Source organism: Patiria miniata, unplaced genomic scaffold (assembly GCF_015706575.1).
Source record: "Patiria miniata isolate m_02_andy unplaced genomic scaffold, ASM1570657v1 HiC_scaffold_21, whole genome shotgun sequence".
NCBI classification, from domain to species: Eukaryota; Metazoa; Echinodermata; class Asteroidea; order Valvatida; family Asterinidae; genus Patiria; species Patiria miniata.
Window position 1 is genome coordinate 5,329,001 of NW_024037060.1, and position 25,094 is coordinate 5,354,094.

Genomic DNA, 25,094 nt, shown 5'->3' on the forward strand with positions numbered 1-25,094 from the left:
AGCCTAACCCTCTATAGGGTGTGTGTGAAAAGTTACATTTAAGATCCAGAACTGTTGGGGTTCACACACAAAAATGGCAGTAAAATTTTACCGTATTTTTTTGGTAATAATTGTATTTACTAATACAAAAAAGCAACAATATTCCAACAACTTGTCTTTTCAATGAAACTTGGGGTTAATTACAATTCTTAGACAGGTACAACCAATTAGTTAGAATTGACATTGTGGTTTAGTTTTTTTTTGTCCAATTTCTCATGCATTTCTAGAAAATGAATCAACGTATAAAAAAGTTTCCCCAGTCAGTGGATTCTAAGTCTATTTTAATCTCGTTCATCTTTGATAGATTTGTATCCTGTTCCTTCCATGAAATTCACCGATATTTCCATAAATAGTTTTGCTTTGTGCAGATTCTTGGAATACCCATAGGATCATGCTGGACAGTGTAAATTGACGATAAGCTTAATCACGTGTTGCCATTATTATTGCTGTAATTGTGCCTTAGGCCACAAAAAAAAATCTCTGGTCAGACCGAAGTTCCGGAATTGATGCGGTGACGCGTTTTTTTTTTTTGTGGTTTTTTTTTTCAAGCTTGTTTTGTACAGACAAGGTGGGTACTATTTTGCTTTTTGTGACTTCATTATACATTGGTGTCCTCCACAATTTGCCTTGGTGCCCTTTATCATTTGCCTTGGTGCAATTTCCCCATTCCTTGGTGCTCCTTGGTACACAAATTTGAGGAGGCGCGGCAATAGAGGGCGATGTTGTAGCTTCCGTGTTAATTTGAAAAAAAAAAGGTTGACACGCATGATTAAAATCGACGCGCGCGCTGACCAGAGACCGAGTATTTGTTTTTTTGGCCTTAAGTAACCAAATCAAAGTAGGCTATAGTCACGTGACTGTAAATCGTCAAGTAGTATGTGCGATTGGGTGTATATTGCTTTTTAGTGTGGTTAATTAATGTTGAACACAGTTGCCAAGCTTGCTGGTATTTATCATGATGGTGCAATTATGAAATCAGATATAATAGTGAAACTTGATGGTGATGGTGGTGACAGTGGAGATCACTGTGGTGATAGTGCAGTGATGGTGATAACAATAACTGCATATGAACCTGTGTTGATAAAATAGGATTGGATTGCAGCTCAGTCAATACTTCGTATGATATTTAATTGAAAGCTTATCAGTCTATGATTACATGTATATTCACATTATTGAGTAATGGATATTTGTAAACCGTGATTCAGAATCTATCAAGCTCACAAACTGTCCAGGCTACCAACCAAAGTTTGCTTTGCAAAAACAGCTTGTCAAATCAGACACATAATATGTATATAGCTTGCAGCTTAGACAATACTTCGTATCCTGTTTATTAGTTTTTAATTAATCATGTTATACAAATTATTGGTGAATGTTTGTTTGCATATGTGTGAATTTCGGAAGCTACCAATTAGCTTACAAAATGTCTATGCAACCAACCAAAGTTTACTTGTAAAACAGCTGATCAAATCTGACACATAATATGTATATTGCTTGTATATAAGCGTGTTCTCATATGAATCTTGCTTATTACTGATAACCAAATTAGAATTAACATTGTGCTTTTCCCCCAATTTCTCATGCATTCTAGAAAAATGAATCAACAGAAACCACCAATTCAGTGGATTCGAAGCATGGGCGTCGCCAGGATTTTTTCTAGAGGGGGGCAAAACATATTTCCCCCCCCCCCGAAAAAATCCTATATTTCTCAACATATTCTCGATTTATCAGTTTTAGAGGGGGGGGGGGGGGCAGGGACATTTTGCCCCCCCAACCCATTACATTTACACGAATATGACTTCGCGCCTCTTTTTTGGGGGTTGCTTTTCCGGGGGGGGGAGGCGCCCCTTGCCCCCCCCCCCCGACACGCTCATGAATCTAAGTCTATTTTCTTCTCGTTGACTTTTGATAAATTTATGTCCTGTTCCCTCCGTGAAATCATCCGATTTTCCAAACAAACTTTGCTTTCTGCAGATCCTTGGGATAACCTCAGAAACATGCTGTACAGTGTAAATATTATTAACGATAAATCACTTGTTATGATTATAATGCTGTAATTGTGCCTTAAATGAACCAAATTGATGTAGGCCTAGTCGAGTGACTATTATCCGTTTTGTACATTTTGTGCCATTACGTGTACATTGCTTTTTAGTTTCAATGTTGACAGGCTTGCTGGTAATTATGACGGTGGTGCAACAAGCATGAAATCAGGTGTAGTGAAATTAGATGGTGATGGTGGTGAAAGTGGAGGTCACAAGTGGTGATAGTGCAGTGATGATGATAACAAGAACTGTGTATAAAACTGCGTTGATCAAATAGGATTGGATTGTAGCTTAGTCACTTCTTCTTATCATACTTTATTGTAATTATTTGAAAGCTTATTCTATTTTTACATGTATATTCAAATTAGAGTAATGTTTATTTGCGATGCGTGATTTCAGAAGCAACCAAGTTCACAAATCGTCCACGCAACCAAACAACCAAAGTTGTCTTTGTAAAAAACTGCTCAAACAAATCCAATCATATAATACGTGTATATTGCTTGTGTCTTGTTCTAAGTTGAATTTTGCTTATTATTTAAATTTGTAAACGGTATTTCCTGTTAAAATTTTCTAGGAGGTCGGACCCTTCATAGAAACGTGTGCATTTTTGATGTAAGACCAGAATTCTATTTTTGGAATTATCGTGTAAATACATTAGCTTCCTTGTTTTTGCCCGATAAACATGACGTGATGATTGTCTTTTATCTTTACGCTGAGCTATTAGCTGAGCTAATATTTGTCTTTACAAAAGAGCTGAGCTAACAAATATTTGTCTTTACAAAAGACCTGACACGTAAGTTGATATAAGCTGAATAAAGGAAGTGCTTCCATTATTATTATGGCAGTGTCATGTAAATCGTCATTAGCTTTGTTTCGTTTCTAGAATTGACAGGCGCCTGTTTTTTTTTATCGTTGAGGTTCCTCATACGGATTGTTTTGGAGTAAATGGATAACATTTTGTTGTTGTTGCAGGCCAAATACTGAACAACGTTTGCAAATTTGTGCCAATTCAGTGTATCGGCTTGTATAGGATATGCACAAAATGTTGTGAGGGAAACGCAATCTTCGCAGAGTATTGTGGGTATCGCACCGCCATTATTAATGCATGTATTATACATCAAATATACGTAAGCGTCGCCAGGATGGGGCAAGTTGGGGGCGCTTGTCTCCCCCCCCGAAAAGACACCTAAATTAACCCCAAAAAACCCCAAAAGGAGGGAAAAAAGAGATAAAAAAAAAATTAAAATAGTAATATAAAAGAGGTGTGAAGTCAGATTTGGTATAAATTTATTTCAACAAAATGGGTGTCTGCAGAGGTGTCAATGGGGTTGGGTGGGCAAACCAGGCGCGGTTCTACGGGGGGGGGGGGCTTTAACCCCCCCAAAATTTTGTCTAGCCCCCCCCCAAATAAATTCCGTAAAAATAAATTGCATTAGCAAAAAGAAGGATTGTGATGTACATGCGAACGGTCTCCCCCTAAAGAAATAGTCGTGACAAGGGTGCATTTGTAGTTAAAGGGAAAATACAACATTTGCAAACATCAAAAAATAAAACTAACGAATCATTTTGAAATACCTTGCTGGACTGTTAGTGAATGACAGTGTAAAGCATCCTGTAAAATCATGGCACCTGGTATACTGTCATTTTCAAGAAAAGTGGTATTTTTGTATCAATTTCCAACGCTGATCGGCCGACCAGCGTTGGAAAAAACTGGCTTTTTTTTCAAATACTGGCCCCAATTGACCATCGCGCTTGTTTGCAATCGATTACACACCTATGAACGGGTACAAGCCAGCTAGACTGGTTCCCTGACCTTACAATTCCCCAATATATGTAAACTGCTCTGTTTCTTCTTAAATGGAGTCAGGGAACCAGACTACATGAAAATGATTGTTTTTCTTGGTTTTTATAGCATTTTCGAACCCAAAACCTCAAAAAAGTCAGTGTAACTATATTTGCTATATATTTCCAACCCCCCAATTCCATCCATTTCTGAAAATTACAGCAAAAGCAAATGATGTATATTCCCTTTAATATAGTGTGAATGATTTTAGGATTTTATTGGCGCTCCCCATTGAAAATATGGCATGAGCCCCCCTTCCCCCCTGCCCCCTGCCCCCGCCCCCTCCCCCCCCCAACCTATTGATTTTCGGAGGCCAAAGTGTCTGGAGAAAATAACCGGTCTACATTTCAGCACGCCTATCTGAAAAAAATTCTGGATTCACCCTGCTAGCCCCCCCAAAATTTTGAACCGCGCCTGGGGCAAACACCCTCGAAACAATGATCAATTGAGAATATGCTTCGGAAGAACAAGGATTTTCGTGGGAACGATGTGCTATGCCCCCCCCAAAAAAATCCTGGCGACGCCCATGCCAATATGGTTGGAATGTCAGTGGGCCTGGATCTTTCCTTGTCTGAGGATTATACGTTCACGTGTGCAGAGCCACACAAAGTCCCGTCTGATATTTCCGTGCATGTAAAGTTTTTGCGACCCTGCGCGCCGGCCAATCGGAGCCGCCATTAGAAGTTGTGACATCATTTGGAACAGGTACATGTATTCGGCCAAAGCCGTTGATTGGTCAATAGCTGCCATCTGTTTTCTCATACAACATCGGGTGACCGAAGATCCGATAGAAGGCGCCCACTGAATGATCAAAATCTAGAGGTCAAGACGCGGTGTTGTTTTGCATAATCTGCACGCTATCATGGACGCAATTGCTGTGCAATCGTCTATTCCATAGACTATAGTTCTTAATTCAGAGGTGGATTTTTACTTTTGTGGAAAAAAATCATTGAAGAGAGTTGAATTGACGTCTTGTCATTCCTGATCTTCTCACATGAAGCCCCGTGGTAAGAAAAAAATGGCAAACATATTATTGGGAGCTTTAAGAGGCCGACCACTTAAGTCTCATGTGAATTTTTAATACAAAATCTTACCATTTTTTGCCAATTTGGCGAGATCACGTATATGTTCTCACATGAATGCATGGTGCACTGTTTGATAGGAACAATGTTAAAGACAAAGTGAACGAACTATTCATGAATTGAAAATACACTTTAATACCAATATAATTGCAACAGATCAAACATTCCGAATATCGAGAACAATCTGGATCAAGGAGAAATTGTATTAACAATCCGTCTTATTGCATGTACAAAATAAAGCTTTTCATGGTGACTGGAAGATTTTCCACACAGCACATGTTCATAACTGCATAGCATGCAGTGAATGTCTCATAAGTGAACACGTAAAACTCGCGGAAGTAAAACCTGGAACATTTGACGGTAGTGAGTTGTGTTGAAGTATTGTCAAGTACACAAAGCTAGGTACACAACAGTGGTTGTGAATAGGTCATATGACGAAAGTGGGGGTGTGTTTGGCACAACGGAGCACCACAGCGCAGCTTGGTCGGTTTGGGTCCCGTGTACGTTCAAGTTTAATTTCCTGCTCCCAACTGTTCATGAACACTCGCTCTCTCTAGAAACGCGATATTTTGGACCATTATACTTGCAAATGTGTAAAATCCTTGTCATTTGAAGTCAAGCACGGGTTGAAGATGCCTTCTATGAACCATCTCAAGTTTGTTATGATCGTATGCGTACAGCTGGTTGTGATATGTGTCCATCTGTACTCGGCCATGTGTCAGGGTAGCTATGACGGCGGAATCGGAGTCAGACAACGGCGAACCGCACAAGGGTAGGTTGGATGTTCAAGACATAATTATACATGAAGTAACTGTGTCATGATTAGCGTTGTTAATTACGTAACTCATAAGTACTTTGCTGATGACCAGCTTGAATCAGGACAATATGCATATCTATAACCCAAACCCATTAAAAAAAAGAATTCTACATTTTTGTAATCACGAACTGTAATATTCTATTAAAAGTTAGGCCTATACATACATACTCAGTGCATCTGCCATCGTTTTTTGTTAGCAGGAAAACGTTTTGTATAAACATTTCACTGTGAATGAACAATGACAGCTTCAATTTAACTGCACCGTCCGTGATATATAGGGACGGGTGTTACTGCTGGTCTTTTAAGAGTAATCGTATGTTAAGACTAAATAATTATTTTAAATATAGCAAAAAAAGATGTGATTACGTCAAGATTGAGATTTGTTTGTGCAATCATTGTGTTTTAAAGGTCGGGAGGCGCTGCAAAATGTGAATGTGAAACGGAATCTGCAACACTGACGTGTTCTGAGGAACCAACAGGTAATAATTGTCTCCATGGTAATGTACTATCACGTGGCGTATGCTGTTAGGTATTTTTTTTTAAACATCGACTGCATGTTGACTGTTGAAGTGCATAATGGCAGTGGCTGTTGGACCATTATTCTTTAATTATAAACGAGCTTAATCAACCAAAATTAAATAACGCGCTCACTGATGCTTACGGTTTTGATAAATTTGGCCAAGTACTGTAAACTGTCTGTTATTATCCAATCAGTGGTAATGAAGAATTATGTTGTGGCTTTCAACATTATTAGTGTTCTATATGCCAAACCCTGAAATGCCATAAGAGCAAGCAGAGCGTAAGGTGTTGGGTAAGAAATGAACTGTCATATTCGTCCGCAAAGTTGCATCTTTGGCGGGCTGCATGTGTATGTACACCACCCCCTATTTTCCAGGTAAAATTTATTTACATAATTTTGGATGCTTTTCAGCATGTGATGATGACGAGGTGTTATACGGAGGTTCCTGCTACAGATTCATCCACGATGAGCTCAAGTTACGTGATGATGCCCATAGAGATTGCATTGCACGTAATAGCCATCTAGTCTACATCGAGTCACAGGAGGAACAAACATTTCTGACAAATCGGTCACGCAGATATGGTACCGATAATACTGTTGCTAGTAACCATTACTGGATCGGACTGATTCCAACAAGCAGCAACGTGTGGCTGGATGGTAACCCGGCACGCAACGATCTGTTTGAATTCTCTGACGGCAGTGCAGCTGGATGTTTCTCTCTCTCTAAATCCAGCGGCAATGTAAGTTTACATGGTGAGAACTGTAATCGGGATCGCTACTACGTCTGCGAACGTCCTTACGGTAAGTAAAAGAGTTGCCAAACGTTTCAGAGCATAGTAAGCAAAGTAGAATCGACAAGTATCAACTCAGCTTCATTATCTCTCAATAAAAAACTACATCTTTGGATGTAGAATTTTTTCAGCAGGCAGTCGGTGTTTGTTATAGCCTCGCATTCTTGTTGAGGGAATTCTTGTTATGAAACAAAATATAGACAGGTATATTTTGAAATGCACGTTGATGATCTTTTGGCCAAATATTTAAAGCCAACAATTCTTGGTCAGGTGTTAAAATATCATAATACATACAGACTGAGCCTATTTGCGGTGCAGTAGTTTTTGTTCACATGGAATTTTGATTGTTTTTAACAGAATGTCCTCTGGGAGGATTCAACCACAGCGGTTCCTGTTACTGGGTCGGTGGGTCTAGGCAGTCGCACCTCTCGGCCCAAGGAGGTTGCAGTGATGACGGTGGTCATCTGCTGTACATCGAATCACAAGACGAATTGCAATTCATTAACAACAATCTTGCCATTGAAGACAATGTAAGATACTGGATAGGTCTGACTACCCAGTACGCTTGGTTAGACGGTAGCCGAGCCATCTATCAAGCATTCGTACAGACAATTCGAAGCAACAATGACGGTAGCCTTTGCTTCAGGTTACGACCCCTAGATGACTTTTTGTGGAATGATATTGGATGCAATACAAACTACGCCTATATATGTGAGCGAGAACTACCTGTTACTCCTCATGAAACGCAACAAAACCCCGGTTAGTAACAATTTTGTTGGTTTGGCAACGCTATACTACCTTTACTCCATTTGCAGATCGGGATAACAATATAATTGTAAATAAACAACACAAGAAACTATAAGTCCACGTATATTGAATATTGGATATAGCTAAGAAATTGACTGAAGTGGGCCTTGAACCTGCGACCGGGACCTTGGAGGGAGACTGTCAACAACTAGTCAGGCGCCGATGGGAAGACACACATTCTTGACAAAGGAAATTTACACACAGTCACAGCTTTCAGTTCTGCTCTTTCAGTCAATTTCTTTCTTTATTGTAAATCAAAACTTAGTGATAATTGTGTTCTTTCAGTCCTTTGAAACGATCTCATATTATTTTTTTTCTCAATGAAAATATGCAATTTCTGATTCACAAATGTCCGTTCTTTTTTAAGCATAGTTTCCCTATTCACGTGATGAACACCAATGAGTGCGCAAGATGCCGAAATATACGAATATAGACGAAGACCGAAGAGACGCGGTTTATGACCTCATTCCATCCCACCCCGATTTTTTTCAAACATTTCATTTAAACTTGAGATCTGTTGAAGCCTTGGAGTATCCATCAAAAGCTGGATACGCTACTGTGTTGAAGTACGTTTCTGAAAGCCAAACACTTCAGCTAAGCAGTAATGTCCCTTCCATATTTTCAAAGTTGGCGAGCTGTTTTTAATGACATGCTGCGAGATTGTGTTTTCTAGTTTAAATGAGTCAAATTCTTGTGCTAAGCTAGCGGACATCATCGTACACACCAACCAACATGTGTACTTTGTTTGGGCACTACATTGATACAGCCGGAGTTGCATCTGATTCGTGTTTTTTTTTGACCGATGCAGTTCGCGTTATTGTGGGTCGCCAGCGATATCCCCTGACAAATTTTTTACATTCAACTGCGTGTGTATTTGCTTCCTGTTTCTCTAATTTCTGTTTTCGTGTTGGCAGGACGAAAGAGAGGCTGATCCGCTTACTGCAAATGGAGCAAACAAATGGCTATTTCTCTAAACAGTTCTGTTCTTGACACTCAGGTGTTTCATGCAGACCGCCCGTCGCTAATCTCAATCGTCTTCTTGACTCCGTACCTCTGTGCGTCCGTAGTGACAGCCATTACTTCAACAACTCCGTTCTATGTCAATGTAACGACGAAACTTGCATCCGTGGCTGTGGCTGTGCACGTGACGACACTGTAGCCTGGTAAGAACTAGAAAAGTTCGAATTCGTCTTGCATATTAAAGGACTTTGTTAAAACCTTGGATATTTAAATACACTGAAAATGCGAAGATAAGATATAGAGAGTTAGACATTTGGGATCTTTGAAGGAAGAAAGGGCAATATAGGAAGATCACACTACCTCCACCTAATTATATAGAAGGCAGAAGCTCCGCCCTTTTTGAATGGTATTTATTGTTATTTCTTTTTTGCATCGTGTAGGCTTGAGACAATACGATGCAGCTGTGGCTTCTGTAATTTCACCTTAGACGAGTCTGAAGATAAAGTTTATAGTGAGTATAACTTTAATTTCCATTCGCGGACCTGCGAGTAGGACGGGATCTTGACATTTTTCTCAAAAAGGGGTTGGATATAACACTCCATTTCCATGATATTAAGTCCTGGCAATGCATGGTCTGAAACCTAGGGCTAAAACCCTTCGAATTATGCTATGTAATTGGTGTTTGTCATTACGCCAAATGACAAGCTTTGGTTCCAGATAATGTAAACGGAGGCACGAGATTACTGGTCAAGAAACATTAATGGTAAATAACGTGAGATTTCTTTCCCTGTGACTTTATTTTTAGGCACATGGCCATCTGATTTTAACTGCAGCTGCTTTGTAAACGAAACTTCATCAAATGTGACCGTCGTCAATGGTCAAGTCACCTGTGTGCCAGATGACTCGGAGTCTATCACATCAGGCATACCAATCGGTATCCCTGTTGGAGTGACCCTGGCCTTACTGTTCATCTTGGTGGCGCTCGTTGTTGGGTTCATCTGGTGGAAAAGAAAGGAGAAGAGAAAGGAGTTAGAATAATTTTTTTCATAGCAGAAATCTTAGGCAATTCAGTATGTAAATCTGACTAAATTAAATCTATTCATTGAATCTCTCCATGATAATCATTGAAAAATACCATTCATAGACCTTAAATCTAACAGCCTCGATCTTGTGTAATTCTATCAGTGAAACTTGGCATGTTACTATTGATGACATTGGTATACACCGTTTAGTATGTTCGATTTGAACTCAAACGTGAATTGGATGTTGATACCAAAATGTAAACATTTTCTTCAGGGTATGTATTTTGATGCGATCTGGTCTCAATCGAAATTTCTTTTATTCAAACAGGATTGACAAGCCGCTGACAGCAAACACACACGTTGATGGGTCAGACACAATTAATGGTGAGAATGTCTTGCAAATGATTTCAAGATCGAGAGAAACAATTTCCAGCCATTATCGACTTATACAAATGAAACATGTCATTATCCCCCAATTTCAATGCAATTCCAGCTGACACAAGCCTTAGTCAAGATACAAGCTTCTCTGCTGAAGATAATGTAACTTGTCCGCGTGCTTTGTTTCCATTACCTTGCTTTTATCTCTTCGCAGTCAATCCAACATACGGATTGGATGAAGATGATCACGTGACTGAAGACATCTTGAAACCCGTGGCAGTGGTTGGCCCGAGGCCCTTGAAGTCGGATCCTCACAGTGCCTATGCCGACATAAAGGTAAACGATTGCTGCGAAATACACAACGCATAACATAATTGGCAACACAGAGTCATTCATCAAGTCGCATGAACATAGAAATTACTGTCTAGATTAGACTGTTAAGTTCACCGATTTGTCCCCCTGTTTCCCCGGAAACCATCCGCCTGTGTACAATAATTTATGATTTCATCTGATCATTGAAATGAAGTTTATTAACTTTATAGCGATTATAACATGGTCCTCGAAGTACATATATTTCATAGTGCTATATTTCAGAATGATTAAATATTGCTTCCATTAATGAAGCTAACAAATTATGCGAGAGTGGTCGCTCTGTGAGCATGATGTTATGCAAATTAAAGACGTGTAAACAATCAGTTGTTTAGTTAACCAAAATAACCAAGATGTACCATTTTCATGCTACACTCATGGAAAACAATAGAATCATGTCCAATTGTGTATAAATGCGTCTCGCAAAATTACAATGTTCTTATCCTTTTCTTTCCGATTGTGTCACCAGCCAACCGAACGGTCAGCCAGTGCAGCGGAAACCAGCGAAGCAGATAGCTACGCCATCATCCAATCTGTTGGCTACACTCCATACAATCCCAAGGGACAGAGGGATGTCTACACTGCCCTGCAGGGTACCAAGGACAGCAACGAAGACAGAACTGGGAACGATGATGATGATGATCCAGCGGTGTATACCCCAATCCCAAACAACGGTCCTAAACAAGAGAAAGATGACCCTGAGAACGAGTACGTGGATCCAGAGTACGTGGTGGTAACACCATCTGGTCAGCAGAACGGTGCTAAGGGAGTCAAGGTACCAGTCCCTCTACCCAAGCCCAAGAACCTGACGAAGGACAGTGGGTACGTGGACGTCGATGCTCCAATCGGGGATTCTGTTCCAGAAGGGCGTGCTGGTTATGTGGATGTTGATGCTCCATCGGTAGGGTTCTTTGATGGAAGTAAGCCATCGGCACGCAGCAAGAAACCTGGCAGTGGGTACGTCAGCGTGGATAGCCCATCGACGACCTTCCCTAACAACCAAGATGATGACCCAGAAAACGACTTCTACTTCAAACTAGAGAAGCCCACTGCAGACGACGAAGATGACTACAGTCTGGCAAGTGCGCCTGGAGGAAACGACTACGACACGTTCGATCGAGCAGGAGCTAAACGCCCTAGTGCCAATGCTGCAACTGACGAAGGCATCTACAATCTCACAAGTGTTCCAGAAGATAACGAATATAACACCTTCAATCGTCCAGGTGATCAGCGCCCTAGTCATAATGCTCCTACTGATGAAGGCGTCTACAACCTTACAGGTCCACCTGAATCTAACGCCTATGACACCTTCAACCGAGCTGGAGGTAAACGCCCAAGTACGAATGCCTCCTCCACTGATGATGGCCTCTACAGTCTCACAAGTGTTCCAGAAGATAACGAATATAACACCTTCAATCGTCCAGGTGTTCGGCGTCCAAGTAATAATGCTCCTACTGATGATGGCCTCTACAGCCTCACAAACCCGCCATGCGATGACGAATACAGCACCTTCGATCGGCTTGGTAATCGAGGCCCGAGTGCGAATGCCCCTACCGATGAAGGCGTTTACAGCCTCACAGGCCCGCCTGAAGGCGATGTATATTCTACTGTCAGCCGTGTCGGCGGGAAACCAATGCCAGTGGTACCAGTGATAACTGACGAGAGTGAGTACTCTACCTTCGACTGAGACCAAAATATACAATCATCAACGGAGGCATTTTCCCTGAAATTGCATTCACCTGAAAAAAAAAAGAAGACCGGCAGATACATTGACAGAACTTTCACTTATACATTAAAGTTAAGACTGATACAAATTCTCAAGTGTTGTTCCATTTGGCATGCATATTGATTATAACACTGAGGTCAACACCATATCCAGTTTGGGACACCGTAGCACAGGAGGCTGAATTTAGTGTGCCAGTAATGGGTGGAATCTTTAGCTGAGCTAACATCAACAAAATAGTAAGGTTTCATGGGGATATTTCTTCAAGTCTACATTTAGCACTGAGTATGAAACCCTGCAGATTAGTAGACATATTCATCATCTTAAACATGAGGAATAATCTTGAACAAAATTCCAAGTTATTCTAGCGAAGGTTGTAAGTGCGAAAATTGAGACTCGAAAAAATTTCGAAGGTGATTTAAACTTGAGTTTTATTTAGTTGAAGTGGATTTATTACTTGAAAACCAAGATTTTTTAATAATGGCCGGTGAAGAAAATCACAAAACGAGAAGTTATGTTGATGCATAATTTTTAGGATATGTTTATCCTTTCGGTGGATTTAACTAAAGCAAAATTAGTGCTAGCTGAAAAATAAATTATTTTACAATTGAGTTTATGGATGGAAAGAATGCATTATAAACTTGGTGCAACTTGGTGTAGAGGTATTTTAGCAACAAATCGATATATTAGATATTTACATGATAATATTTACATTATAGTCATATATTAAGGAGCTGTTACAGATGTGTATATATACGATGAAGTACACCATTGACATATTGACAAGAAACCGCAATCTCTTGAAATTTATACATTTAAAAATTATTGCAGAAAATGTGCAAAGTTGACTATCACCAGTAAAGAGTATATGTTTAGTTTAATCCATACTACATGTTCTTGCTGTATATTAAACTTGTATATATACACACTGGTGGATGATTTAAAATTCTACGCAGACTGTAAATTAGATTTTAATTTGAACGACAAAAAAATGTTATAAATAAGTACATCTTTTCCAATGATGTACATGTTAAAAAAAACACCAGTAAAAATGCTTTAGAGAAAACAAAATGAGCAAAATCGAAAAGCAATGAAGTCAGAACGCAATGAATTGTTTACTTATTACTCACGAACTACTGGCTAACGATTATAGTTTGAAAAGATCTTTGTAGAGCACATCACAAGAATCTGCGCAACCATGGTTGTCAAACGTGCACTTTTCGGGGAGAATTTAAATAAGAGGTAAATTTGTTGTGAAATGTTTGAGCACCGATATTAAGTTTTGACTCGGACAGCAATTCAGTCAGTGCCATTCCTTTGCCTATTGTAGCCATATGATTTGAAATAATCATGTCACAGTTACTTTTATAGTTTATCTTTTCGTAAAGGTTGGTTCGTATTCGAGCACAAAATGAAGCGAATTTATTCTGTCATTGCCATTGTGCGTGCTACATATTCGTAAAAAGTTAGTCACTTTTGATATCCGTCGAGTTGTAACGCTGCGAATATTTGGTTACGTCAGAGTCACGTCACATTCGCATTCGCCTGAAGCACAAACCGACCCTTACTCGAACAAAAAATGGGATGCCTTTCCATTTATTTTTGCAATGTATACATAAAGGCCTACAAGTTAATTTGATATTAAAATTTTGGACTATATATACTCAGCTTGACATATAATATGCGAAACGACAAATTGCAACATTTTTGTATTACATGTACAATACTTGACTGAATACGAGTTACTTGACTTAATTTATATCTATATTCAAAGAGAAGCGGTGATACACATGCAAAACTTAAAATTGCTATCGATTTAAATAGTTGTAGATATACGAGTTACTTTGAAATCATTACATTGCTGCTCAGCTTATATTGATGTGCAAAGACAAGAGGTGATGAAATAGGCGAATTTATTAATATCGTTGAAAACACTGTGAAAGATTGTCTTCGATTTACTTCAAATGTAATATCTTAGATTAACTTCGTAAGTTTGACATCACACTTAGAATCGAAGGAGCTTTCATTGAGATTTTCTTTTATTACACAGAGATATTTTATTGACATATGGACACAAACAAATTGTATACATTTCAGAAATGTTTGCAGGAATGTTTCAAAGTTGACTAGTCAATAGTGAAGAAGTAGAAGCTAGATATTAGCTAAGCCCATACTCAGTGTATAATTTTTTTTTCTATACGCAGATTGTAAATTAGATGACCACTGTCGTTAAACAAACATGATAAATTTATTTGATTAAATATATCTCGTTGTAAGAAAAAAAATATACGCGTTGTGTAGAGTATCACGGTGTAGCGCATGGGGATGATTTCGGGTCTCGCTGGAGCGAGTAGAACTACACACACAGTTCGAAATTGAAGACCAAGAATGCATTGGATGAAATCACTATTATTTATTCATTGTCATTCGTTCATTCATTGACATAAACGGGCAGCTAGTCGATGCACCAGGGTAGGCACGGCTTACATCATTATTCACACGGATTCTCGGTCATATTCAGGAATAACTCCGCCTGCTTGACTCTCAGATTCTCCCCAATAGACCTTAATATCATGCTGCCACCATTTCAGTCATGTTCCCTGTATCCAATAACAGTACTGAATGATAACGTTTATTGTGTAAAAAGAAACCAGACTATTTTCCTTCCAGCCTCGCTTTGGTTACGTTGATTTGAATGGGAAAAATTAACAATGGCCGCAACATGATAATGGTCTATTCGGACGCCATTTTGTACTTTCTTCTTGACCCAGAAGTAGTTCCGGAGGACTACCGCTCGGAGCCTGGTCACCACCGTATGTCTGCCCTCCACCCTTCCCCTGTTCCCATCACAATTAACACTTACGTATTACTCCAAAGAATCTTAGTAACTTGTTTAGAGTAGACATAAATATTACATATGAAATTTCCCCTTTCTATATGCATGTAATAACTATTATTGTGGGTCTATATATTGTTACACACAAACCGATTGCCAGTCTTTACAGACAGATCCATCCGCGGGAAGGAAACACGTTCTATTTTTAGATTAGTGCGCAAACACAGCTACATAGGTTCCTCATAGTATTTGTTGGAGTGAATGGGTGACAAGTTGTGTTGAAGGCCAAACATGCTTAAACAAACTTTACAGATTAGTTTTGTGTCAATTCATCATATTACTTTGATAAGATATGGACAAAATTATACATATATAAAGGAAACGAAAACTTTGCAGACAGTGGGTATTTCGATCTTTTTGTGGTGGAGGAGTTAGGCTTACATAATTATAATGTAGTCCTAGTTTTCGGTAAATTATAAAATTGGGTTGAATTGGCATTATTTCTGCCATTCTTGATTTTTTTTTCCATAAGAGCGCCCCCATAGACATTGTGAGCTTGAAGAGAGCATGTTTTTGAAGTCCGGAAGTATTGTGAACCTTATAAAATCTGAGCGTTTTTACCCAGGCTTGGACGAGATCACGTATCCGTTTTTGTATGAATGTTTGCCCAAGGTTAGGAACAATGTCAAAGCCAATGTAAACGAACTATTCATGAATTTAAATACACTTTAAAGTTTAATAACAACAGCAATGGATCAGACCTCTGAATGGAGAACGATCTTGACCGAGGAGAAGTTGTATTAACAGCCTGTATTATTTCATCTAAAAAAAAAACCCTAATTTTCATGATGACTTGGCATCATGTTTTTCCACACAGCGCATGCTCCTAGCGTGTAATGAATGCCTTAAAAGTACACATACAACTCGCGGAAGTAAAAGTAGTGAGTTTCGTGGAAGTAATGTCAAGTACACAAAGCTATTTACATAACAGTGATTCTGAAAAGGTCACATGACGAGTGTTGTATATTTTGGTACAACGGAGCGCCACGGCGCAGCTTGATCAGTTTGGGCCCCGTGTACGCTCAAGTTTACTTCCTGCTCCCAACTTTACATGAACACTCACTCTCTCTGATAGAAACGCGATATTTTGGACTATTACACTTGCAAATGTGTAAAATCTTTGTCATTTGAAGTCAACCACGGGTTGAAGATGCCTTCTATGAACCATCTCCAGTTTGTTATGATCGTATGCGTACAGCTGGTTGTGATATGTGTCCATCTGTACTCGGTCATGTGTCAGGGTAGCTATGACGGCGGAATTGGAGTCAGACAACGGCGAACCGCACAAGGGTAGGTTGGATGTTCAAGACATAATTATACATGAAGCAACCGTGTCATGATTAGCGTTCTTAATTACGTAACTGATGACCAGCTTGAATCAGTTAGGCATACCTATACACAGACCAATAAAAAAACCAAGAATTTTACACTAAGATGGCGGTGGTTGTGGACGGACGTGTCCGTCGCGGCAGTCGGTCTTTTTATGAATAGTTCTTCATTAATTTCCCCTATGGGATAGAAATTTGAAATGGCATGCAAAGGAGGGAACAGTGCTGCTGATAGAGGTGAAAATGGTGAGTCTTCTGAGGTTTTCAAGGCTATAACTGAACTGAAAACACAGCTCAAATCCGTGGAGGGTCGCTTGACTGAACGGCTTGATAGTTTCTCCAATGATATGAAATGCAAGCTGGTTGACATTATCGATGAAAAGCTCAACGATTTTCACGCTAGTCTTCAGTTTGAGTTCGACCAAATTCGTGATCACTTGTCTGGTTTTGAAGATAGAGTTCCTGTCTGGAGAAAACCCAATCTCAGTCAAAAACCATGCCAAATTAGTTTTTGTTCTTAATACCCTGATTCAAAAATTTCGATTGAAAAAAGAAAAATTATACGTGTGTCTTGTTGACTTTAAAAAAGCCTTTGATTGTGTAGATCAATCTTTACTTTGGTTTAAATTAATAAATTCTGGTATTAGTTCTAAAGCAATTAATATTTTACGTAGCATGTACAGCTCTGTGAAGGGTCGCGTAAAACTAAAGTGTGGGGTTACTCCCGTTTTCCCTTGTAATGTTGGTGTTCAACAAGGTGCTGTTTTAAGTCCATTGTTGTTTTCTTTGTTTTTAAATGATATTGATACTGACCTGAGTAGGGCTCCATTCCATGGTGTCAATGTGGGTTCCCGTAATATTAGTACTTTACTTTACGCGGATGGCATGATTATTTTATCTGATACATACGAAGGCTTTCAACTACTTCTTAAAAAATTGGAAGTTTATTGTAACAAATGGAGATTAACGGTTAATACTGATAAAACTAATGTTATGATCTTTAATAGTGATCTGTACCAAAAAAAGTGATTCTAAGACAGATTTTTATTTTAATGGTGAGTGTGTCAATGTTGTTGATTTGCAATCATACTTGGGCATTATTTTCCAAACATCCGGATCGTTTAAATTCTCCATCAATAATCTGGTTAATAAGGCCTCCAAGGTTGCAGGTTTATATCGTAAGAGTGTTGGTTACGATTTAGCTCCTAAATTATTGTTGAAAGTATTCGACATCTTGTTTAAACCTATTATTTCTTATGGTTCTGAAATTATATGGAAAGGAGCTTGTAGGCGAGCTGAGGTTTTTCAATTGAAATGGTTTAAATTTGTTTTAAACGTTAACAAAGGAACCGATGTTGTTCCAGGTCTTTTAAGAGAAATCGTATGTCAAGACTAAAAAAGGATGTGATTATGTCAAGATTGAGTTTTGTTTGTGCAATCATTGTGTTTTAAAGGTCGGGAGGCGCTGCGAAATGTGAATGTGAAACAGAGTCTGCAACACTGACGTGTTCTCAGGAACCAACAGGTAATAAGTGTCTCCATGGTAATGTCCTATCACATGTCGTATACTGTTAGGTGTTTTTTAACATCGACTGCATGTTGACTGTTGAAGTGCATAAGGCAGTGGCCATTGGACCATTATTCTGTAATTATAAACAAGCAAAATTAACCAAAATCAAATAACGCGCTCACTGATGCTTACGGTTTTGATAAATCTGACCAAGTTCTGTAAACTGTCTGTTATCATCCAATCAATGGCAATGAAGGACAATATGTTGTGGTTTTCAACATTATTAGTGTTTTATATGCCACCCTGAAATGCCAAAAGAGCAAGCAGAGCGTAAGGTGTTGGGTAAGAAATGAACTGTCATATTCGTCCGCAAAGTTGCATCTTTGGCGGGCTGCATGTGTATGTACACCACCCCCTATTTTCCAGGTAAAATTTATTTACATAATTTTGGATGCTTTTCAGCATGTGATGATGACGAGGTGTTATACGGAGGTTCCTGCTACAGATTCATCCACGATGAGCTCAAGTTACGTGATGATGCCCATAGAGATTGCATTGCACGTAATAGCCATCTAGTCTACATCGAGTCACAGGAGGAACAAACATTTCTGACAAATCGGTCACGCAGATATGGTACCGATAATACTGTTGCTAGTAACCATTACTGGATCGGACTGATTCCAACAAGCAGCAACGTGTGGCTGGATGGTAACCCGGCACGCAACGATCTGTTTGAATTCTCTCAAGACAGTGCAGCTGGATGTTTCTCTCTCTCTAAATCCAGCGGCAATGTAAGTTTACATGGTGAGAACTGTAATCGGGATCGCTACTACGTCTGCGAACGTCCTTACGGTAAGTAAAAGAGTTGCCAAACGTTTCAGAGCATAGTAAGCAAAGTAGAATCGACAAGTATCAACTCAGCTTCATTATCTCTCAATAAAAAACTACATCTTTGGATGTAGAATTTTTTCAGCAGGCAGTCGGTGTTTGTTATAGCCTCGCATTCTTGTTGAGAGAATTCTTGTTATGAAACAAAATATAGACAGGTATATTTTGAAATGCACGTTGATGATCTTTTGGCCAAATATTTAAAGCCAACAATTCTTGGTCAGGTGTTAAAATATCATAATACATACAGACTGAGCCTATTTGCGGTGCAGTAGTTTTTGTTCACATGGAATTTTGATTGTTTTTAACAGAATGTCCTCTGGGAGGATTCAACCACAGCGGTTCCTGTTACTGGGTCGGTGGGTCTAGGCAGTCGCACCTCTCGGCCCAAGGAGGTTGCAGTGATGACGGTGGTCATCTGCTGTACATCGAATCACAAGACGAATTGCAATTCATTAACAACAATCTTGCCATTGAAGACAATGTAAGATACTGGATAGGTCTGACTACCCAGTACGCTTGGTTAGACGGTAGCCGAGCCATCTATCAAGGATTCGTACAGACGAACCAGTATAGCAACAACCAAGGCAGCCTTTGCTTCAGGTTACGACCCCTAGATGACTTTTTGTGGAATGATATTGGATGCAATACAAACTACGCCTATATATGTGAGCGAGAACTACCTGTTACTCCTCATGAAACGCAACAAAACCCCGGTTAGTAACAATTTGTTGCTTTGGCAACGCTATACTATGTTTATTCCATTTGTAGACGGTGCTAATATAACAATATAATTCTAAATAAACAATATAAGAAACTATAAGTCCACGTTTATATGATATTACAGAACCAAAAATTGACTAAATCGGGACTTGAACCTGTGACGGGACCTTGGAGGGAGACTGTCAAGACGTCTGGTGATGAGGGGAAGACACTAATTCTTGCCCAAGCAACTTGGCAGTTTCAGTCCTGCTCATTCGACAAATTTCTTTGTTGAGAATCAAAATTTAGTGATAATTGTGTTAGGTTTCACCAATGTGTAATTATACTTTTTTTGTTCTTGAGTAGCCATATAGTTTCTTTCAGTCCTTTTAACAGGTTTCATTTTTGTTCTCAATAAAATATGCAATTTCTGATTCACAGCTAAAACGCCCGTTCTCTTTTAAGCGTAGTTTCAATATCCAAGTGATGAACACTGACACTGAGCATGCAAGATGCCGAGAGCTGAACTGCATACGAAGAGACGCGGTTTATGACCTCATTCCACCCCTCCCCCCCCAAAAAAACCCACAAAAACTTCAAAAAGTTCTTCTGAAATTGAGTTTTGTTGAAGTATCCACGTTTCTGAAAGATAAACAATTACGTCCGTATTTTCAATTGTGGATAGCTGAATTTAACCTTTGTGACATGTGTGATTGTGTTTTCTAGTTTAAATGAGTCCTACTCTTGTACTTAAGCTAGCGGATATCCTTGTACACACGGCCTACCAGCATGTGTATTTTGAATGGGCACTGACATGATACATTCAGTTAAGGAGAATACACGAGAAAGTGTGGATTCGTAATTTAAGAATTCACGAGGCGCGAAGCGCCGAGTGAATTCGTAAATTAAGAATCCACACTTGCGAGTGTATTCTTCGACTTAAACCATTGCGTCAACAGAAGTATTGGAAAGAATGCTGCAACCTGACGCCACTTTTTTCTTCATATATCATCTCAATGAAGGCCATTTGTTGCAAAAATGATGATGAGCCATGAATCTGGGACTGATAAATGTTTCCAAAAATTGTTAGGAAATATTTGAAATGACTCTCCATAGACGTTGTACACAAGCGCGGAAGTGGCGTCAGGTTGCAACATTGTTTCCTGACGTGTTTAGCATGTGTATCGACACACAGGCTCCTTACGTCAAAATGGATAGTTCAGCCGACGATTTCTTTCCGACTAAAAGTACATTTTGCAGTGACGGCGGAAAATCTGACAGTGAAGATGCATTGGTAATTTTCGGAAAGCAAATTTTCACGCATACGGTCCTATTCATGCTCATTATAGAGAACAATTGTCCGACATGTTCGAAGTGTGGATTCGTAATTCCGAATCCACACTTTACTAAAGATTCGTCGTTCCGAATCCACACTTTGTGACCAGTGTAAGAGATTCGTAGATCCGAATCCACACTTTTAACAATAGTGTGACGTCATTGCAATGGTTTAAGTTTCAGCTGCAGTTTCCTCTCTGCGCATGGGCGACTCCTATAGGGATACACGTAATTAGTGCTGCCGATTTTACACCAATGATGTGACTTAAAAAGATATCTTTGTATTTTATCGTTTGTAGACCACTTGATTTGGGAGCCGTTGTTATTGTGTCACTATTTCGTTCTTTCACTGTACATTTGTCGAAAAAATGTTTAAAAAATGTTCGCTAGATTTTTTTTTCTCTTGATTGATTGCGTTTGAATATTGTCAAAAAATGACCTTAAAATAGATTCAGTACGTAACTACGATCCCAGAAAATTAGTCAGGTTTGTTGAGGTCTTGCACCACGTATCGCGAGCAATAAACAAACCCCACTAAAACAATACTGTTTAGTCGGCTTTCAAAATGGCTAATTTTTATCACAACAAAGTGAGTAAAACGTAGGCTATACGTGAACCGGAGTTGAACCTGATTAGTTTTTACCGAGGCAGTTCGCCTTATTAAAGTCTGGGTCGTCAGCCATATCCCCAGACGATTATTCTTTTCCAGTTATTTGCATAATTGTCTCTTGTCTGCTTCCTGATTCTCAAATTTCTGTTATATCGGTGGCATAGACAAGAGAGGTTGATCTGCTTAGATATTCATATCTTCAAATGGAACAAACAAATGGCTATTTGTCGAATGCCATAGATTAAAACGCAGTTCTATTTATTTTTTACACACACTCATCAGGTATTCCATGCAGACCACCCGTCGCTTATCTCAATCGTCTTCTTGACTCCGTACCTCTGTGCGTCCGTAGTGACAGCCATTACTTCAACAACTCCGTTCTGTGTCAATGTGGTGACAACGAAACCTGCATCAGTGGCTGTGGCTGTGCACGTGACGACACTGTAGACGGGTAAGAACCAGACAAGACACGGAATTACATCCTTGGATATATAAATTCACTTAAAAGGTGACGATTAGATAGGGAGCTAGTCATTCGGGATCTTTGAAGAAAGAAAGGGCACTTAAATACGAGATGGGAAGATCACATACCTACTCCTGCAAGACAGCACCTTTGATCACATTGATCACATTTATCATATTTTGCTTCAAGGCTTGACACAATACGATGCAGCTGTGCCTTCTGTAGTTTCACCTTTGACGAGTCTGAATATGAGAACGCTATTTACAGTGAGTATAACTTAATTTCCTTTCGTGTGCATGCTAGCATATATTTTGTTTGATGTTCAAAAGTCTTTGGTGATCATATACGGCGCATACACTGGTCAAATATTTGGCGATATACTTCTCCCCACGGATTTTACTCCCTCTTCTACATGGTAGATATGCAACTTTTGAATTGTGCTACATGTTTATGCACTTGGTATTTATCATTACTACTAATGACGAGAATTGGTTCCAGATATGTAGACGGTAGCATCACGTCATGAAAAGTCATGGTCAATAATGTGATATCTTTCCTTGCGACTTCCTATTTAGGTACATGGCCATCCGATTTTAGCTGCGACTGCTCTGTAAACGGAACGTCATCCAATGTGACCGTCGTCAATGGCGAATTCACCTGTGATGACTCTGAGTCTATGACAACACCGGGTGATGACAGGAATGATCAACCTTCAACATCAGTGACGTCGTCAACACCAACAACAGTTGACCAGACAGGCGTACCAATCGGCATCCCTGTTGGAGTAACCCTGGCAATACTGTTCCTCTTGGTGGCGCTCGTTGTTGGATTCATCTTGTGGAAGAGACACCCTGGGGAAAAGGCCTCAAGGTAATGCTTCTTAACACAAAGCTCATATCAAACCAAACAGAACCCATACATGGAGTTGGTTTTTGCAATTCTCCACACTCACCAATTGACGTTTGAATGTATCCAAGTGACATCCTCAAAATGTTATAAGTTTGACTGTTTTGAAATGATAAACATATAATATATATCAAACACCGTTTTATAGAAAGAGAGTCCGATTCCTCAATTTTGATAAATATAAGTGCACTCATTTGGTGGAGCATCGCCAGACTACAGGTTGTTCGTAATGCACAGTTGGACATAATCATGACTGATTTTCTTCATGAATGTTCCTTTCAATTCTTGTTGGTACAGGATTGACAATCAACTGACACACATCGTTAGTTCAGATAACACTAACGGTAAGAAATCAGTAATTTTATTGTTTCAGAAATAAACTGTTTACTTGAAAACTGACTTGGCCTCGAATTTAAACATCCAAAGTGTCGTAATTACAAAAAGCCATTCAACAGTCTTTCCTCGAACGAAATGGTATCCTTCTGTGGCAAAATCAAACACTTCACTCAATTGATTAAGCTCCTTCGTGTATCACGAGTCACAGCTGAAGACTTCGGGTTGGCAAATTTTTATTTAATTCCAAAGTCATCGTTTCTATTTTTAATAGACCTAATAGCGGACTTCTGATGAATTTTACAGTTAGGTATGGTTTGACACATCCGAGTAAAACACGTTAAAGAAAATCGCCTCAGGAGCCATTGACGCAGCACGCATCGTATGCAAATTGTGAACTTTCGGTAAAGGTGGAAAGTCACATGCAATATGCAAATTACATGCAAATCACGATATAGTAAACATGTCATATCTAGCAAATAAATATTAATATTGGAAAGTATACACAGTTTCCTTTTGCTTGTTATGTCAATCCTTCACACAGCTGAACCAAATGACGGCGGTGACACGTTGCTGTCTGATGCTGTACACAACCCAGCCCTCACCTCCAGTGTATCAGACGATTCTGAACCAGACGAGACAGACGTCGGCTACGAGAACCCTGGCAAAATGACAACGAGTCTGCAGCCAGACCCTGAGATGCAGTATGATTATGCCGCTGTGAGCAGACCTGCAGTAGAGTTGGTCGTAAATTCTGGGAACAAGAATGAGGGTTATGTTAATAGTACAATGACGAGTAAGATCGTGGCAAAAGACAAGCCAGAACCAGAACAGACTAACCGTCAAACGGTCCACCCTGATGATGATGATAAACGTCTTGACGATACTTCAGGGCAATCATCAAATTACGTGTATGATTACGCTGCCATTGATAACTTACCCGTGGGTAAAGGTCTCAGTCTGGGGTCTCACAACAAATCCCCACCAAATCAAAGCAACCGTGAACCCCCGATGGTGCACCCCGCCCCACCTGCTACTGACCCAGGTAGACCCGATTCTAAATACGATGATGTTGCTGTTGGAAATAATTCTGATCAGCTCGTTGTTGATGTTGAGCAAGATCGGGCTTATGTGAACCAAAAGGTCTTTGCAAAGCGTCGTTTGGGTGAAGATAAACAAGCTCCAAAACGGAGCGATGCTGGGACGGAATGTTCACCATCTGACCGGAGCCAGCAGCCTGTGCGTGCGTTCATAACTGCCAGAGATCCCCCAGTCCCTACCGATGATGCCTACGCCTATGCAGAGATCCCGTCTATAGTTACCAACCCTAGTCCTCGTGACTCCCCACCAGCGTGTTATGAGAGCATAGCACCGGGACAAAGCCCGCTGAGTGACGGGGGCTATCAGGCTTTGAATCCGGCCGGGCTAGAGGGAGAAAACAAGTATACACCCCTGATTCTTGAAAAATGAATGAATCATGATTAAACGATTCCTTGACATTTGAGGCTGAGGGTTGGTAACGATCCTGGGGTATTTATGTCGCACTTATTTAAAAAAACAAAACTTTGAAATGAATGCTACACACTGAGGGTTGGTAACGATCCTGGGGTATTTATATGGTCGCACTTATTTTAAAAACACTTTGAAATGAATGCTACACAGCAAATATAGAATTGATGAGCGTAATGTTGTTTTGGGATCAAGAAGGTTCAGGATATTTTTGAAGTAACAAT

The 25,094-nt window shown here is 39.6% G+C and overlaps 3 protein-coding genes across 3 annotated transcripts; all 3 read left to right on the top strand.

Annotated features, from left to right (window-relative positions):
- The first annotated feature begins 5,635 nt into the window (after positions 1–5,635).
- LOC119729842 lies at positions 5,636–13,371 on the top strand. The gene is made up of 10 exons (XM_038202635.1): positions 5,636–5,775; positions 6,229–6,299; positions 6,752–7,141; positions 7,489–7,890; positions 8,936–9,101; positions 9,339–9,409; positions 9,704–9,926; positions 10,249–10,304; positions 10,513–10,634; positions 11,137–13,371. Exons 1-10 carry the CDS (start codon positions 5,636–5,638, stop codon positions 12,352–12,354), a joined length of 2,859 nt encoding a protein of 952 aa, XP_038058563.1. The 3' UTR covers positions 12,355–13,371.
- Positions 13,372–18,432: 5,061 nt separating this feature from the next.
- LOC119729843 (C-type mannose receptor 2-like) lies at positions 18,433–22,114 on the top strand. Its single transcript, XM_038202636.1, has 4 exons — positions 18,433–18,466; positions 18,587–18,976; positions 19,324–19,728; positions 21,942–22,114. Exons 1-4 carry the CDS (start codon positions 18,433–18,435, stop codon positions 22,112–22,114), a joined length of 1,002 nt encoding a protein of 333 aa, XP_038058564.1.
- Positions 22,115–23,886: 1,772 nt separating this feature from the next.
- Positions 23,887–24,892, top strand: LOC119729844. Its single transcript, XM_038202637.1, has one exon. It carries the CDS (start codon positions 23,887–23,889, stop codon positions 24,829–24,831), a length of 945 nt encoding a protein of 314 aa, XP_038058565.1. The 3' UTR covers positions 24,832–24,892.
- Positions 24,893–25,094: the final 202 nt, after the last annotated feature.